Below are 15,440 nucleotides of genomic sequence, written 5' to 3'. Positions count from 1 at the left end.
TTTGTGTGAAGTCAGAGTCCATTATTACACAACCTCAGAGGGGGTGCCCAAACTTTCTCACACCACTGTAGCTTTTTATTTTGTTTGAGCTGTCCTTTAATGTAAAATAAATTACAGAATGATTATTCAACAATGTCCCCTCCCTTTGCCATTTATCTATGAACCTTTGAGAAATTTTTAAAAAGAGTAACTGAGTCAGGCATCAGAATATTGGATTATGCTTTGTTATGTTTGCAGGGTTTTCATGTGACAAACATGCAGTAATCATGCAGTAATCATGCAGTCATCTCAGAGTATTTTTAGAAATTGAACTGGCAGTTGACATTTAACTTTGGCAAATACTAAGTTCTTACTATGTGATGACAAAATCGTTTTCCAGGCCCCTTTGGGATCGGTGTGATTAATATATCCTGTCATTGAAGAAGTAACACACATCAATCCACCAAAAAGTCAGCAGTGCTCTCTTAATTTCATCTGTTATGTATGTTTCCGATTGGTCTAATCCGTGTCGCACATCTTCCTCGTGTCACATTGTTAGATCTTATTAAATCTATCAGTGTGTGAGTTCTGTGTTGTGTAGCTAAGATGAAATGCTCCGCAGCTAACGATAGCCCTACTGCACATGCTGCAGTGAAATCTTAAAACTAGTTAAAAATATACCGTAATATAGCTTCTTGTCAGCTATTTGGGAGCAAATGCATAAATGAATGGTTCTGTACTGATACTCAGAGGAATGTGTAACTTGTCAGTGTAGGTTTTGGGAAGAGGTTCATGAATTCTTATTTGTGTGTTATCAGTCCCTGGAAATGACAGGTTCCCATTATTTCTGCCATTTCCCAGAGTCCAATCAACTCTGCACACATTGTTTTTATCTGCCCCCCCCTTCCGTTCTGTTACATTGGCCTGCTTGAGTTTCCTTTTTTAAACCACATACATTTTTACTCCTATCATCTAACAGTAACAGAGGACATAAGAAATTCCTATTTATGAGAGGAAAGAGTTACTTCATTTGAGGTTGTGCCCTCTTCCTCTTAATATAACCTTAGTTGTTGCTATTTACTGATCATTCAAAAGCACCCAGTGTATTTAAATGAGTTTTTTTTTCCTGTGCATAGTGGTTGAATTTCCTGGGAGGGCTTAAACCATGCTTTCTATTATAATACTTCCCTATATTCACACTGCCGCAATTAAATATGAATGGGGTACAAGAGAACCAGACATGCATCATACTTAGCTCATGTTCAATTGTAATGCACCCCATAATTTAGAGCACAAGTTATAGCAACATGGGCATATATAATCTAAATTTATTCAGGGATCTATGCGGGGGGATTTTTTTCTACTAAAGTTCATGAGTTCATAAATGAATTCATTTTTTGCCCATAACATAATGTCCATGCGGACACTAAGACAAAAGCTCAGTATTTTAAGAATATTCTTGAGTCTTGTATACACATTTATTCCCATATTTTTGGCTCATGGTCTGACACGCTTTATGATGTGGATTCCCGTGGACTATTCATTTGTATATTGTTGATGAAAGTGTACTTCACATTCCACATCCGGTCCAAATGTACATGGATACAATGCCAGCAACAATGTAAGCTTTTTTCATGGCATCGCTTTATAACGTTACATTAGGCACTTAACCACAGAAATCTGCCACCATCAATGACAGCGCCCAGAAATGATCCTGTTAAATAAAGTAAGATAAATGATTATGTTATATGTACATCTTGATCCCCTGTGTGTAGAATTTTTAAAGTTTGTGTCCTAGTCATAGATCCGTTCAGTACTCCTTCACCTTGAAACTTAAAGGCTGCTGCAGCCTCTGCAGTGCTGCAGCAAACCACCAAGCACTTTTTATATGCAGCTGCCATCACTTGTAACGTTCCTCTTTGCACCAGCGGCAGCTGTCATTAATGTCGGCTTGGGTTTAGCGCTGCACATCTCTCTTGCACACGAGTCATGTAAGTCAATGTCAGGATTGTATACCAAGAGTTAATGTGCTTTCTTTGTTGGTTTGTGTAATATACAGTGTGAGTGCCACATTGTTGAGACTTGGGGAACACAGAATATATTTAAAAGCATATTTTATTTTTGCATCAATCTGAGATCAAAACCATCCGCCATAAGGGATTTCATCCTCCCGCCAATAATTTTTTGGTTGTTGGGATAAATAAATGAAAAGAAAAATTCAAATAGAGCTAGCTAGTGCCAAGAATGTCACTTTACATGCATTATTAACCTTACTGGTCTTAATTATACTGAAACTTCTTTTTACTACACCTGTGGGCCTTAAACAATCCATGTGGTTCTTCTAGCCTTCATACATGGCCCTTCCAAACGCACCTTTAGTATGAGCGGAAAAAATGTAAGGGAAGGGAGTGAATGGTAAAAGGGTTAAATCAAAGTTAGTAAGAAATACAACAATAGCTGTGAGTTTGTGACTCAGGATTTTATGCAGTCAGGTCTGAACTAACCTTTTCATTTTTTGGTTGTATCAGATAAGATTAGAAATTATGTTTTTGCTCTTTTTTTGGATTAAAGGTTTCATTTTGAGATCATTTCCCCCTAATACCCTTGATCCAAATAGATACCGTTTTCTAGTAACATGTTGGCCTGTGTGCATTCCAAAAGATCCATAATAGATGAAGCTAATATGATAGGAACATAGTTTCATTTGGCAAAACCAGGATTGCATTTTGACATGTCTGATTTCTCATTTCACTCTATTTCTCTACAGATTTCAGAGATTTATGTGAGTGGCGAGTCCAGTGACCTCAGTGCCAAAGAGAAGCTACTAATATGGAGTCAGCAGGCAACAGAAGGCTACCCTGGCCTCCGCTGTGCCAACTTCACTTCATGCTGGAGCGATGGACGCATGTTCAACGCTCTTCTGCACAGATACAGGTCAGATAGCTAGCATAGCTATAATGACTGTATTGTTTTATCAAAATTGATCAATTTCTATTAATTAATGAATGCATTACAAGCCATCTTGTGCACGACTTTTAGGCCAGACCTGATTGACATGGAAATAGTGTCACAGCAAAGTAATCAGGAGAACCTTGAGCAAGCCTTTGAGATTGCTGAGTCGCTAGGGGTGACCAGGCTGCTGGATGCTGAGGGTGAGGCATTCAATCAGAATCCATTACTTACTAATGTTCTGATGACTTACTAATGTTCTGATGCAGTGTTTTAGGCTATTGCACTATTTTACTTGGTGATTCAGAGACTGAATCAGTTTATGTCCAGTGTTTTTATATATAAAACTATAAACGGTAAAATTTTCAAGAAATACAATATATTTACACATCTTTCGTTGACTGCAGTATAGCTGTTGAAATAATGCCAAAATAAATCTTGTGGTTTGTTTACTTTCACACCACAGACAGTCCAAGGGTATAATTTCAATTGTATCATTTGTATGGAATTGATTCAATCATAGAGAGTACTTTAATCAAAGTTAACACTGAAATCCAGGGTTTAAAGCACAGTGTATCCTAGTAACAAGGATCTTGCTAGTCCCATGTTGATATTTCCCCAAATTTGATGACAACTGTCAATAATTATCAGGTCATTAATTCAGATATTTTAACCTTCACCTGACCCTTTTATATTAGGTTTGGATTAAATCTTAAAGGCAATTCATTGTCTTGATACAAGGTTATGATTAAAAACATTATTTTTCTAAACAGATGTGGATGTTCCATCTCCTGATGAGAAGTCAGTCATTACCTATGTCTCCTCCATCTATGATGCCTTTCCCAAAATCCCTGAGGGAGGAGAAGGCATTTTGGTAAACGTAGGTGTCATTCTCCTGCACTCTTCACACCACTTCAACTCTACACTCATTTTTTGTACAACATTTTTTGCCTATCATGGCTATGGATTAAACTGCTAATAATATGCAGCTGAGTACATCCCCACAGCCAATACACCTGGAATTTATAAATTTACTTTCATCAGTTTAGGCATTATCATGTTTGCGCTGTCACAAACGTACTGAAAAACACTGTAGTAAACAAAGGGAAGCAACAGTGAAGGTAGCAGTGATAGAAGGTTGCAGAAGTGTTGAAAAGCAGCGCTGCCCCTATTTTCACTTCAATTTTCCAGTGTTTTTCAAAGTATACATACAAACATACAAATGCAGACTCAACACATTTGAACTCAGAGGGGCGTTTTTGGCTGAGGTGGCAGATTACAGTGCAGTGATGACAGTCATGTCAACGGAAAGACACCACATTTGATCAGAGCAAGAGCTGATAAAAATACCAATCTATTGAAGGGTCATCTGACCTGAAGGTAAATGCTTACTATATTTTTCCCCATGTACTACAAAAACTAGACATTAGTTGGTGTTAGTGGGGTTTTTGTGGCTGGTGGGAAATAGGGTATAAAGTATACTAGCAACACATTAACATAACAGTTTGGTTGAAATCTGTAAATTTCCTTTGTTTCCTCTTCTCTGCCACCAGGAGGTGGACAAACGTTGGTCAGAGTACCAGTCCAGGTTCTCCTCTCTGGTCCAGTGGAGTCACCAGCATACGGCCAACATGGCTAACAAAAACTTTCCACAAAACCCTGCTGAACTCAAGGTGAGCATCCAGTATTAAAGGCCATATCTTAATTATTATCATTAGTAGTAGTATCCCATTCTTATTGTTAATAATATTCTAGCACATCTGGAGCAGTAGAACAGACGCTGGTTCATGCAAAGAGGCTGACATTACATATGGTTTACCTGTGCTAACTTTGTTTGACTTTATGTTGTAACCTCTTTCCTCCCTCAGGCACTTTACAATGAATATGTCCATTTGAAAGAGACAGAGATTCCTATAAAAGAAGTGGAGAAAGCTCAGATTGAACATCTCTACAAATTGCTGGAGGTGAGCAAGGGCCACTATATGATGGGGACTTAAAAAAAAAGCACACCGTGGTCTAATTTAGCTCAAGGTTTTTGTTGTTGACAGTGCTACAAACTGTCTAGTTTAATTTCTGATGGTTGCTTCACTATCTCTATTTAGCTTTTATTACTGTATTTGATTCTGTGATGGAACTTATGACCACTCATACATGAATAAATTTGGTATAATGGAAGAAATTTTAGTCATAATTATTTATTGTGCATGCAGATTTACGGACAGATGGTGGTTTAACAAATGTAAAATACCTATATGTGATGTGTGTCCAGATGTGGATAGAGTTTGGTCGTATTAAGCTTCCTCAGGGCTTCCATCCCAATGACTTGGAGGAAGAATGGGGTAAACTCATCCTGGAGATGCTGGAGAGAGAGAAAGCTCTGAGGCCAGCTGTGGAGAGGTGAATGCATGCACACAAGAAGAACAAAGTCACCAGACAGCACAGAATGACTTCAGACTCTTTGACGGTTCAAATGTCCAGCTGAATGTCTTTGACTGTCTTCTGTGTAGGACTTTAGTTTCTTTAGTTGCTATGTTTGTGTGTTTTGCGTTTTAGGCTAGAACTGCTGCTTCAGAGAGCCAATAAGATCCAAAACATGGCCCTGGAATGTGAGGAGAAACTCACTCTCGCGAAGAACACCCTACAGGCTGTGAGCATTCTTCTTATGTCTGTCAAAAGTTCTCTCTGTTTAACCTTTTACACACACCCACAGGTTCCTACGTGATGCCTCAAATTATCAAATCATCCTGTGCTTTTTAAGAACTGCAACTTTTTTGGTTTTTCTTTCCTTCATCCTCAGTGACTCAGTGTTACTGATTTAGAACACATCTTTTCTCCTGTGTCCAGGATATGTCTCGAATAGAGAATGGTGAGTCTGTGCAATGTGAAAGAGAGCTGGCTTGCTACCTGCAGGACTGTGAGGCTCTCAACCAGCATCTCAATCAGGAGCTGAAAGTCCTCCGAGATGAAAAATATTACCAAGTGGATCAGCTAGCATTCAGGCAAGTTTGCAGTGATTAATTACTAGTTTGGTTTAATCAGAGGAAGAATATTCGAAAAGATCTTAAATAGTAACTGAATGTACTTTAATCACTTGGTATATAACAAATATGCATTACCGTTTCAGTAGTATGTTGACCAAGTTGGGAAATTGAACCTGTCTGATCTTTTTTCCCCTCATCAGAGTGTCCTGCCTTCAGGAGGAGCTGGTCTCCTTTAGACTGCAGTGCTCCAGCATCTACAGGAAAGGTCACTTCTCGCAGTCTCTAAGCAGCACAGGGGCAGAACACACCAGCCAGAGAGCCATAGATGGTGGACTCACACTGGGACAAACCCTAATAGGAACTATGGGAGCAGTTGGTGCAGCACTCCTGCGGCGGCCAATGGCTCGATCCCAGCTGGTTGCCATGTCTTCCTCAGAAGATGAAGGGAGCTTGAGGTTCATCTACGAACTACTTGGATGGGTGGAGGAGACACAGGTCGGTCTTTCCCAGACATTTAGGGAAACAACTCAATGTTCTCTTTATCTTCAGGAGGCTCATTATTTTGCTGCCCTAAATAGTTAAAGGTTGTATCAGCGATGCGATGTCACTCTTGTTGAAAGGACAGCCAGGGCAGAGCCGTCTGGCCCCTTACCTTCACCAGCTCTAAACACAACCGGTGCTGAAATCCAATCCTGATTGGTTGAAACATTTTGTCGTGGTTTGGTTCACAACAGTTTGTGACTGTTTCTCAGAGCTTTTAGGGATAGTAGTTTTGTCTGCACTGACTGGTTCTCTCATGAGACAAGCTGCTAACAGTTTGAGAGAAAGAATCTCCTGTTAGTGAGCAATTCTTTCATTTCAAATAAAATCGTTGATTGCCCCTTTAAGCTTTGTGTCCACTGATAGCACATTTCAGTCTGTTAAAATACTCGAGCATAGAATTTTACAAAGTAGGCATATTTGAAGTGAATGTAGCTGCAGAAATGATCCTACAAAAGACTACAACGGTGCTTTAAAGAAGAAAGTACCCAAGGCAGACATTTAGGAAAGGGTCTTATTGACATGATTTCACAAACTGCAAAGACATGCACAACATGGCAAATGGACTCTAATTATATACTGCCTTTGTGGTCCGCTTAATCTAGGGTATGACACCCCATCATTTTCATTTAAGAGAAAAGAGGTCCCTTAAAGGACTGAAAGCAATGCTTCCCTATCAACTTATCAATTAATTAAATGATGAGCAATCGGTTGAACAATAGATGTGTTGGTGTGTCTTGTTTGAGTTGTGTTGACCTTTACTTCTGCGTGATTCAGGAGCTCCTGGAGCAGGCTGAATGGGGTGCAGACCTTCCCACCGTGGAAAATAACTTGCAAGAGCACAACAACATACACACTGCAGTGAAAGAACTAATGAGCAGTGTACAGGAGGCACGCACCTACGAGGTAAACACACACACACGCACTCTCACAATTGTCATCAGTAATAAAATACTCCTGTCCTTTCCTTCAGGCTAAAGTTTCTCCAAACTACAAGATCAGTTATTCGGATACCCTGGCCAAACTGGAGCACCAATATTGCAAATTACTGGTCAGTCATTTAAATGTGCTTCCATACTACACAGTTTGATGTTTACAAAACATAAATGTTCTTTATTCCTGGAAATCTAAGCATTGTGTCCATTTGAATTGACCTAACTGCTTACTTGTTTTATCAATTTACACGTTATAAAGGGGTACTTGTTGTTGAAGCTCCATTATGATTGAAGATACATAAAGGAAACATCTTTTTATAGTATTATCTAAGCTTAATGCAGTTGATACCTTTTAACTTACACTCTCTTCCCAACTTTTTTAATGTAGTGCTATATTCTGGTTGTCCATTAAAATCTTGTATTTTTGTAAACAAAAAAACATGCTGATCAGCATGATGATGATGATGTTTGTTTGTGTGTGTGGTTACCGTAGGAACATTCGTCATGGCGCCTACAGAGCTTGGAGAGCCTGCACGGCTTTGTGGCACGCTGCACAGAGGAGCTGATCTGGCTCAACGAGAGGGAGGAAGAGGAGATTTCCTTTGACTGGAGCGACAATAACCCCAACTTGAGTGCCAAGAGAGAGCTATACAGCGTACGTAGACATTAAAAGGGCAGATGTGGATTAAATTGACCAGCTTCTGTGAATTCCTCTTTTGTCAACACTCACACTCAACATTTATGTAAATGTAAATTAATTTCTATACTTAAGCATATGTAGGATCTCCACATTAAAATCAAAATAAAAGTTAAATGTAGATACAGAAGTTGCATTCTAATCTTGAAATCGGCTTTCCATTTTCCCCAAACATGCGATGTTTAAAGGAGATGAAGTTAGAGTTGGATGCAAAACAAGAGGCCATGCAGTCCCTACAGGAAACAGCCCATCATCTCTGTCAGGAGAACCATCCTGCCAAACAGACTGTAGAGGTACGTTTCTGCTTCAGTCATCCTGAATAAGCCTCTTCGGAAAAGTCAACACTGACTTGTTTCTTAATGGAGCTTTTGCATTTTTCTTTCCCGTGACTTTGACTATTATTTGTCACGGGGACACAATGGGCCAAGGCAGGGTATTATCTGTTATTTTTGATTTTAAATATACTTTGTATCAAATGTAAATGGACAGTAGGATAAATTTTAACTTTTAACCAACAGAAGCTGAGAAATGATAAGACAGATACTTTTGAACCATCATCTTACAAGCATCATCTTACCAGCATCTTAAAAATAACACTAATTGTTTTTCTTTGTACGCTGTCAGGCATACAGTGCAGCCCTGCAGACACAGTGGCAGTGGGTGAACCAGTTGTGTTTGTGTGTGGAGGAGCATATGAAAGACAACAGTGCATACTTCCAGGTGAAATAAAGAATCTACATCAAAACTGTTTTTCTAATGAGCTGAAATCCCAACTGGCCAATCTTTCCGTTTCTTTTCCTAATTTCTATGCGGGCTGTAATTCTGAAGGTTTTGTCACCTTTTCTTTCAATTAAAACAGAAAGATTTACCATCATCTGCAGAATTCAGTCATTCTTTGTCTTCTGTTTCCTCTTAGTATACAAGTGATGCCCGAGAATGTGAGTCCTACCTGCGTCAGCTGCAAGACACCATAAAGAGACAATACACCTGTGATAAGAACAGCAGACTGAGCAAGCTGGAAGACCTGCTGCAGGACTCAATGGTATGGCAGATTATACAGTAGATACATGATGATGACGTTACATTTTATTACTTTTTAGTATGTTGAGAAGAAATCTCACATGAATCGGCTATCAGCTGCACACGAACACACACATGTCCACATTGTCCTTGAATAGATAGGACAAGGACAGAGCTAGGAAAACCATACCACACCATTGTCTCACACCAAGACAAATCGTCCCAATGATCAACTGTCGAAAATGTATTTGATTGTAAGCTTCATCTCCTGTTTATGAGCTCGGCATGCCATAAAGTGACAGTTAGTGGCCATAAAGTTTTGTGCTTATTAGTATTTAGAAAGTTAATATGTTAAGATTCTAAACTCAATCTAGTTATTGTTAACATTTATGATGCCAACAATTTTAAAATTAGCATCATTAAAGGCAATATTTATATATTTCTATTAAGATCAACAACAACGTATTGGATAACAGACTAGTTAATTCATTAAAAGATATCTAAAATCCATCAAAGCAAGGTGACAGAATCCTTGTTTGATAGTGTCTTGATTCCATTTGTCTACAGGAGAAGGAACAGCTGATTGAATATCGGAGCACTGTGGCCAGCTTAGTGGGTCGAGCCAAGACTGTAGTGCAACTCCGTCCCCGCGGCGCAGAGAACATCCTGGGAAGCACAACCCTCATTAAAGCCATCTGTGACTACAGACAGATAGAGGTAAGAGAGGCTTTATGTTCTGTATTCAGTGAATGTGTTTTTGATGTTTGTGTAAGTGGACATAGTTACGGATAAATGCAGCTCTCTCTGGTAGCAGCTCAACACTGACCTCATTATCCTATTGTCTCTATCCTCACCTTCAACCACGCCCTGTCCGCCCTGCACTCCCTCTCCAACTTCCTACTGATGAGAACATACACTAGGCTGAGACGTTCTTCCCAGCCTAGGTGCCCTATACCGATTTCACAAATATGTTATTACCGTTGCTTATGAAAAATAAAATTGGCCTAAAAAAATAGATATTTTTTTTCAATCAAGGTTCAGAGATTTTCTAGTAATTTGTGATTTCAATCACAGCGGTCCCCCTTCATGTGATATATCATATATTGTTGGCTAAAGAAAGGCCACAAATAGGATGAATTGATTAAAGATTTAACTTTTTACATTTTTCCTCTATCATCAAAAAAGCAGAGCTGTGTCATTTTATTGTTGACACTATGTGAGGAAAGCTTTGCTTATTTTGCACTTGTAAAAGTCTGTTGTTCTATGCATTTTCTGTTTGGTCACTGCCATTTTGTGTAGCATAAAAAAAGAAATGCTTAAAATCTTCTGCTACTACCTCATCCTCTTAGCTGTGAAGTCCTGAGGAAATCAATCAAATCATACGTCTGTCTCATTGGTCTCATCTAAGCTTAGTTAGATCCTGTGTCAGATCCCACTGGGTCACTTCCTCCAAAGGACGCTATTTAATTACTTGCAGAAAAAAAGTTACCAATATACTTGTATGTAAAAGCGAACAACTGGATAAGTTTCAAGATGAACAAAGTAATCTTTCTCTACTTCACTTTCCTTTCCCGTTCTCTCCATACCCTCATTGACCTTGTTTTGTTCTCACACCCTCTCCCTCTTCTCCTCCTCTCGTCTGTCGGCTGGGCTGGCAAGACAAACGTTCAGGTATAGCTGCCTATATTCTCCCTCTGTCACCTCAGTCTCTTAGACTGCTGCTCTTTTACAGGCTGATTTTAGATTTTACTGTCGGTAATGTGGTTGCTGTCGAGATCTACCAAATCATTTTGAATTCCAATTTCAAATAATAAAAAAGTAACATTAGATTTCTGAATGTTTCTAAAAGTTGAGGTATTTATTGTTTTGTGACACTAGTGTTCATAATTCCTTATTTTGAATGCGCTTATTAATAAATTAATGAATTGCCAATCATTATTGCATTTATGGAGCTGAGCTGAATTCAGTCTGTGACTCTGATTGCTCATTTACTCAGTCAGACAGTAACACGTCACATGCTTAAATTTACATTTCATTTGTTTGTCGTATGTGCATAGTTAGCATGTGTGAGCTGTGGTTGGGATGGTGGTAAAGCATTAACCCATAACTCTACAGCCCTAAAAGCTGACCACACACTACCGACCTTGCCTTCTATGTAGTTCAGGGATTATTTTTAGGTTCATGCTGAAATCTTTTTGCAGCCAAAATATTTAATGTTCTAAAATTCTACTAACTTCAAATTTTTGTGTTGCATTAGGTGTTCTTTTGGGTTTTTTGTTGGTTTGCCATTTTTGTGTCTGTTTAATCTTAATTATAGTTTGATTTCTTCCCCATCTGTCTTTTGTTTTCATCTGCCTTAACCCCACAACAACCTTTTTTTCCCCATCCTGTTTTTTCATGTTGTCTTCAATATTTCTCCATTAATCTCCATCTCACTCATTTCCATTCATTTTTTACATCTGTCTGCTCTTAGATCACCATAAATAGGGGTGAGGAGTGTGTGTTGCAAGACAACTCTCAGAGGACCAAGTGGAAGGTGATCAGTACCACAGGGAATGAAGCTATGGTGCCCTCAGTGTGTTTCACTGTCCCACCTCCTAACCTGGAGGCCATCAGTGCAGCCAACAGGTAGCTTCTTTAAATGCATCGTGGGAATCTAGTAAGAGTGCAGTTTGAATCATCATTAAACTAAATCGGTGTCATATTTAAAAAAATGTTTTTGTGCTGAAACAATAGCTACAATAAGATTACTGTAGAAGCAACTGTTCATATGGAAAAAAAATAGTGAAATTGTTGAAAGTATGCCAGTAATTAAAAACTAACATTCCCTTTTTTGCTCATGTTAATGTGAATTGAACTCTTGATCAGCACATGTCTGTAACCTCTTAAATACAGGTTTTTCTTGCATTTATTCAGTCTCTCACTTTTCTTTTGCTTCAACATTTTTCTCCTTGTTACTGTAGATATGTTTCACGAAAAGTTAATGGAAGTGGAAGAGGTTTGAGGTTGGGAGTCACAATAATAATTAATAGCTTTTGTGTGTGTGTGTGTGTGTGTAGGGTAGAGCAGTTGTACCAGAAGGTCATGTCTCTGTGGCATCAACAACATGTTAACATGAAGAGTGTTGTGTCTTGGCATTACCTGCTTAAAGACATCAGAAATATCTCTGGATGGAATGTGGACACGGTATGATCATGTGTAGATTTCATTGGTTCATCAGTATTATTTTCTTCCATTTTACTTATCCTACTGTCACCCTGTCCAACATTCAGGTACGCTGTCAGTCTCCTGCAGAACGTCAGGAGGTGTTGACTCACTTAGAGTCCCACTTGGCCGACTTCCTGGCTGACAGCAAAGAGAGCACACTGTTCACCCCAGGTGATAGGCGACAACTGGAAGAAGATGCTGAGCAGGCCCAACAACATTGTCAGAAGCTTGTGGTCAACATGGAGACTGGTGAGACTTGATGGATGCACAGTCACCTGCAGAACAGACGTATTTTCCAATTTCTTCAGGTAATGCTGAATATAATGTGTTTTTTAAATAATGTTTTCCAGTGGAAAAGGACGAGTCAGTGTCTCGTGCATATCTGTCAGAGCTGCAGAATATCACACTTCATCTAAAAGAGGCTGAACAGAGACTGATGACAGCAATTGAGACTCCAGGCCGCCCGTCAGCTGATGGAGCTGACGTCACTCTTCAAATTGAAGCACAAAAGGTAGGTTTGAGCGCCACCTGTTGGCTGAAACTAGCAAAAACGCTGCCCTTTGAACGTTATGATTAAATAAATACAAATACTAATTACATTCAGGTTTGATAACGGATGTACTTCTTGTATGAAAAAGAATTGTGTTTATTTGCTAAACCTTTATAATCTAATTTTTTTTTAATACTAGGATGAATACATACAATCCTGGCAATTATCTCATTATAAGAAAAACTAAATAAATTCAGTCCTGTAATCAGGGCACATACAATCCCATAAGTTTTCCTTAATGTGTTCAATAATTTGATGATGAACATAATTAGGTAATTTGATATTGCATGTATTTTTGTATATTATTTTTCTTATTTAAAATGCCACAAAACATACGGACAAAAATTCTAGTAAAATACAGTCTTGCAAAAAAAACAGCATCTTCTTAAAATGCAATGAGGTGGATAAATCAGACAATTGCACTTCCTTAGAAATCAAACAAATTAGTTTCATCCCTGACCCCACAAATATATTAATGACGTGGCAATTTGCTTGTAGGTTCTTTTGTTATCAGTTTTTAATGTGATTAATGACGTAATACAATTTGATGTCAGTTCCTGCAGGATTCATTTTTAATTGTCTAAATATTTAAGATATGCTCTCAATTGCTTGTACCTTTCTCATGCTTGTCATTTAGAAACTGCAGTCAGAGCTTGGTTCTCTGTGCGCCACTTTGGGTGACCTATCTGGTCGTTGCATTAGTTTCTTTGAGGAGAAGCCGACATCTTCCAGCATCCCTGCTCTCCGGTCTGAACTCAATTATACCATGGAAAAGACAGACCAGCTGCACAATTTGTCATCTGTATACCTAGAAAAGTTAGTGAGGTTCCTTTGCCCTTTTATAATCTAAATTAATAGTAATAAAATCTTGCTCTCCTTCTAACATTGTTTTATTTCCTCAGGTTAAAAACAATAGACATTCTGCTCCACAGCCTAAATGAAGCAGAGAGCCAAGTCAGGAAAAATGAGAGCAGGCTAAGTGAAGAAGATATTGTCCCTGCTGACATCACAGCCATTAAGAGCCTCAGGGATCAGCTAGGGGTAACAAAACCACTGACACATAATCATCAGAGAAAGAGAATCACTGTCAGAGTTCTTCATCTTTTGGTTTATTTATTTATTTATTTTTAGAAGTGGCAGGCTGAGCTTGCCGAGCACGAGGACATCGTTCACACTCTGCAGTCTCGTGTAGATCGTGCCAAAGAGGTCGGTTCCCAGCTCAACAGACTCCACCCGGATCGCAGCCCGGAGCTGGAACGCTATCAGGAAAGAGCCAGTCAGATTGCAGAGAGGTGGAATGGAATCAAGAGACAGATGGAGACAAGGTGGGGCAGTTAAATTGCCTTTTTATCGCATGTGTTTGCATCTATCTATCTAAGTATTTGTATCATTGATTGAGAGACACCAGCGTTAAGAGTCTGAGTCTGCAACCACAGGAAATATTTTTGTATGTTATGTCCTTCTGAAATTGGGTTTGATTGCAGACGTACTGATCTGGAAGCTCTGGGTGCCGCCTTGAAGCATTACAGAGATGGCCACTCTGATCTCATCAACTGGATCGAAGACACAACCCAAAGACAGGAAAATACACCACCTGGACAGACGGACAGCCGGGGACTTTCTGAACAACTGGCCCAGCAGACAGTTAGTATCAGTGGTTATAACAGGCTGCTTAGGCCTATGAATGGGGTAACTGAATGATATGGGTCGATTCTGACAATTTGAATTTCATCATAATTACAATTCTTGAATTTCTCTTAGGCCTTAGTAGCCGAGATTGAGCAGAACCAGATCAAACTAAATGAGTGTCAGACTCACTCCAAACAGTACTGCACCTTAGTAAAGGTAAGAAATTGTTTCTGCTTTTTTTAAATAATATGTGCAGACTGAATACACATTCATCGTAAATTCAGATGGTCTTTCAGCACATTGTTACGCAAATGTTAAAAAGCAAGCAGAAATCATTAATGGTTTCTTTTGAAAACACCCTTCTCCAGTTATTTTCCTCTTTTGCTATTGTTCCTTTGTGATCTGTAGGATTATGAGCTACAGCTAATGACCTACAGAGCCTTTGTAGAATCTACACACAAATCCTCTGTCAAGAGGAGGAGGATGCACTCTTCCTCTGACGCAATCACTCAGGAGGTAAAACTTTCTCTTATGCATTGACAAAAGACGGCTTATGCTGTTTTGAATAACATTTGATTGTAATTATTTTGGTTATACCTCCACAGTTTATGGATTTACGTACACGTTACACGGCTTTGGTGACCTTTACAACCCAGCATGTAAAGTACATCAGTGATGCACTGAGAAGATTAGAAGAAGAAGAGGTGGGACTATGACTGGGCTTGTTCATGCTATTATCCAACATGTTTAACAGTTTCAAGGTTTGACTGGTATCTTGGAACATTTTGGCTGTGTACAGAAAGAAGTGGAGGAGGAGAAGCAGGCCAGAGTGGACCAAGTTTCAGACCTGCTGGGCTGGGTCAAAGGCCTCCAGCAACGATCTCGGGGTCCCACTGCTGAGTCCTCACTTGCTGCTCAGCAGGTATAGCTAAAATGATCCTGTTAATTAAAAT

The 15,440-nt window shown here is 39.1% G+C and overlaps 1 protein-coding gene across 16 annotated transcripts in view; it reads left to right on the top strand.

The window, feature by feature from the left end:
- Positions 1-15,440, top strand: part of macf1a (microtubule actin crosslinking factor 1a) — a 138,896-nt gene that overhangs the window by 59,783 nt on the left and 63,673 nt on the right. For 12 of the 16 annotated variants that reach the window (XM_029844747.1, XM_029844748.1, XM_029844749.1 and 9 more), the window contains 29 exons: positions 2,747-2,913; positions 3,019-3,131; positions 3,702-3,808; positions 4,482-4,601; positions 4,797-4,892; positions 5,198-5,325; positions 5,482-5,575; positions 5,773-5,927; positions 6,110-6,404; positions 7,227-7,355; positions 7,423-7,500; positions 7,878-8,039; positions 8,270-8,374; positions 8,706-8,801; positions 8,998-9,124; positions 9,667-9,818; positions 10,761-10,772; positions 11,575-11,729; positions 12,161-12,287; positions 12,374-12,557; positions 12,659-12,819; positions 13,496-13,674; positions 13,761-13,899; positions 13,990-14,183; positions 14,343-14,502; positions 14,620-14,703; positions 14,896-15,003; positions 15,093-15,191; positions 15,287-15,409. In XM_029844747.1, the coding sequence (XP_029700607.1) occupies positions 2,747-2,913; positions 3,019-3,131; positions 3,702-3,808; positions 4,482-4,601; positions 4,797-4,892; positions 5,198-5,325; positions 5,482-5,575; positions 5,773-5,927; positions 6,110-6,404; positions 7,227-7,355; positions 7,423-7,500; positions 7,878-8,039; positions 8,270-8,374; positions 8,706-8,801; positions 8,998-9,124; positions 9,667-9,818; positions 10,761-10,772; positions 11,575-11,729; positions 12,161-12,287; positions 12,374-12,557; positions 12,659-12,819; positions 13,496-13,674; positions 13,761-13,899; positions 13,990-14,183; positions 14,343-14,502; positions 14,620-14,703; positions 14,896-15,003; positions 15,093-15,191; positions 15,287-15,409 (3,849 nt within the window). The remainder of the gene's footprint in view (positions 1-2,746; positions 2,914-3,018; positions 3,132-3,701; positions 3,809-4,481; positions 4,602-4,796; positions 4,893-5,197; positions 5,326-5,481; positions 5,576-5,772; positions 5,928-6,109; positions 6,405-7,226; positions 7,356-7,422; positions 7,501-7,877; positions 8,040-8,269; positions 8,375-8,705; positions 8,802-8,997; positions 9,125-9,666; positions 9,819-10,760; positions 10,773-11,574; positions 11,730-12,160; positions 12,288-12,373; positions 12,558-12,658; positions 12,820-13,495; positions 13,675-13,760; positions 13,900-13,989; positions 14,184-14,342; positions 14,503-14,619; positions 14,704-14,895; positions 15,004-15,092; positions 15,192-15,286; positions 15,410-15,440) is intronic. The other 4 variants (XM_029844751.1, XM_029844753.1, XM_029844752.1 and 1 more) reach the window with 1 other exon arrangement.

This window comes from Takifugu rubripes, chromosome 12 (genome assembly GCF_901000725.2).
Source record: "Takifugu rubripes chromosome 12, fTakRub1.2, whole genome shotgun sequence".
Lineage (NCBI taxonomy): Eukaryota > Metazoa > Chordata > Actinopteri > Tetraodontiformes > Tetraodontidae > Takifugu > Takifugu rubripes.
Note: the sequence above shows the minus strand (reverse complement) of the source record. Positions and strands in the feature narration are given on the sequence as shown.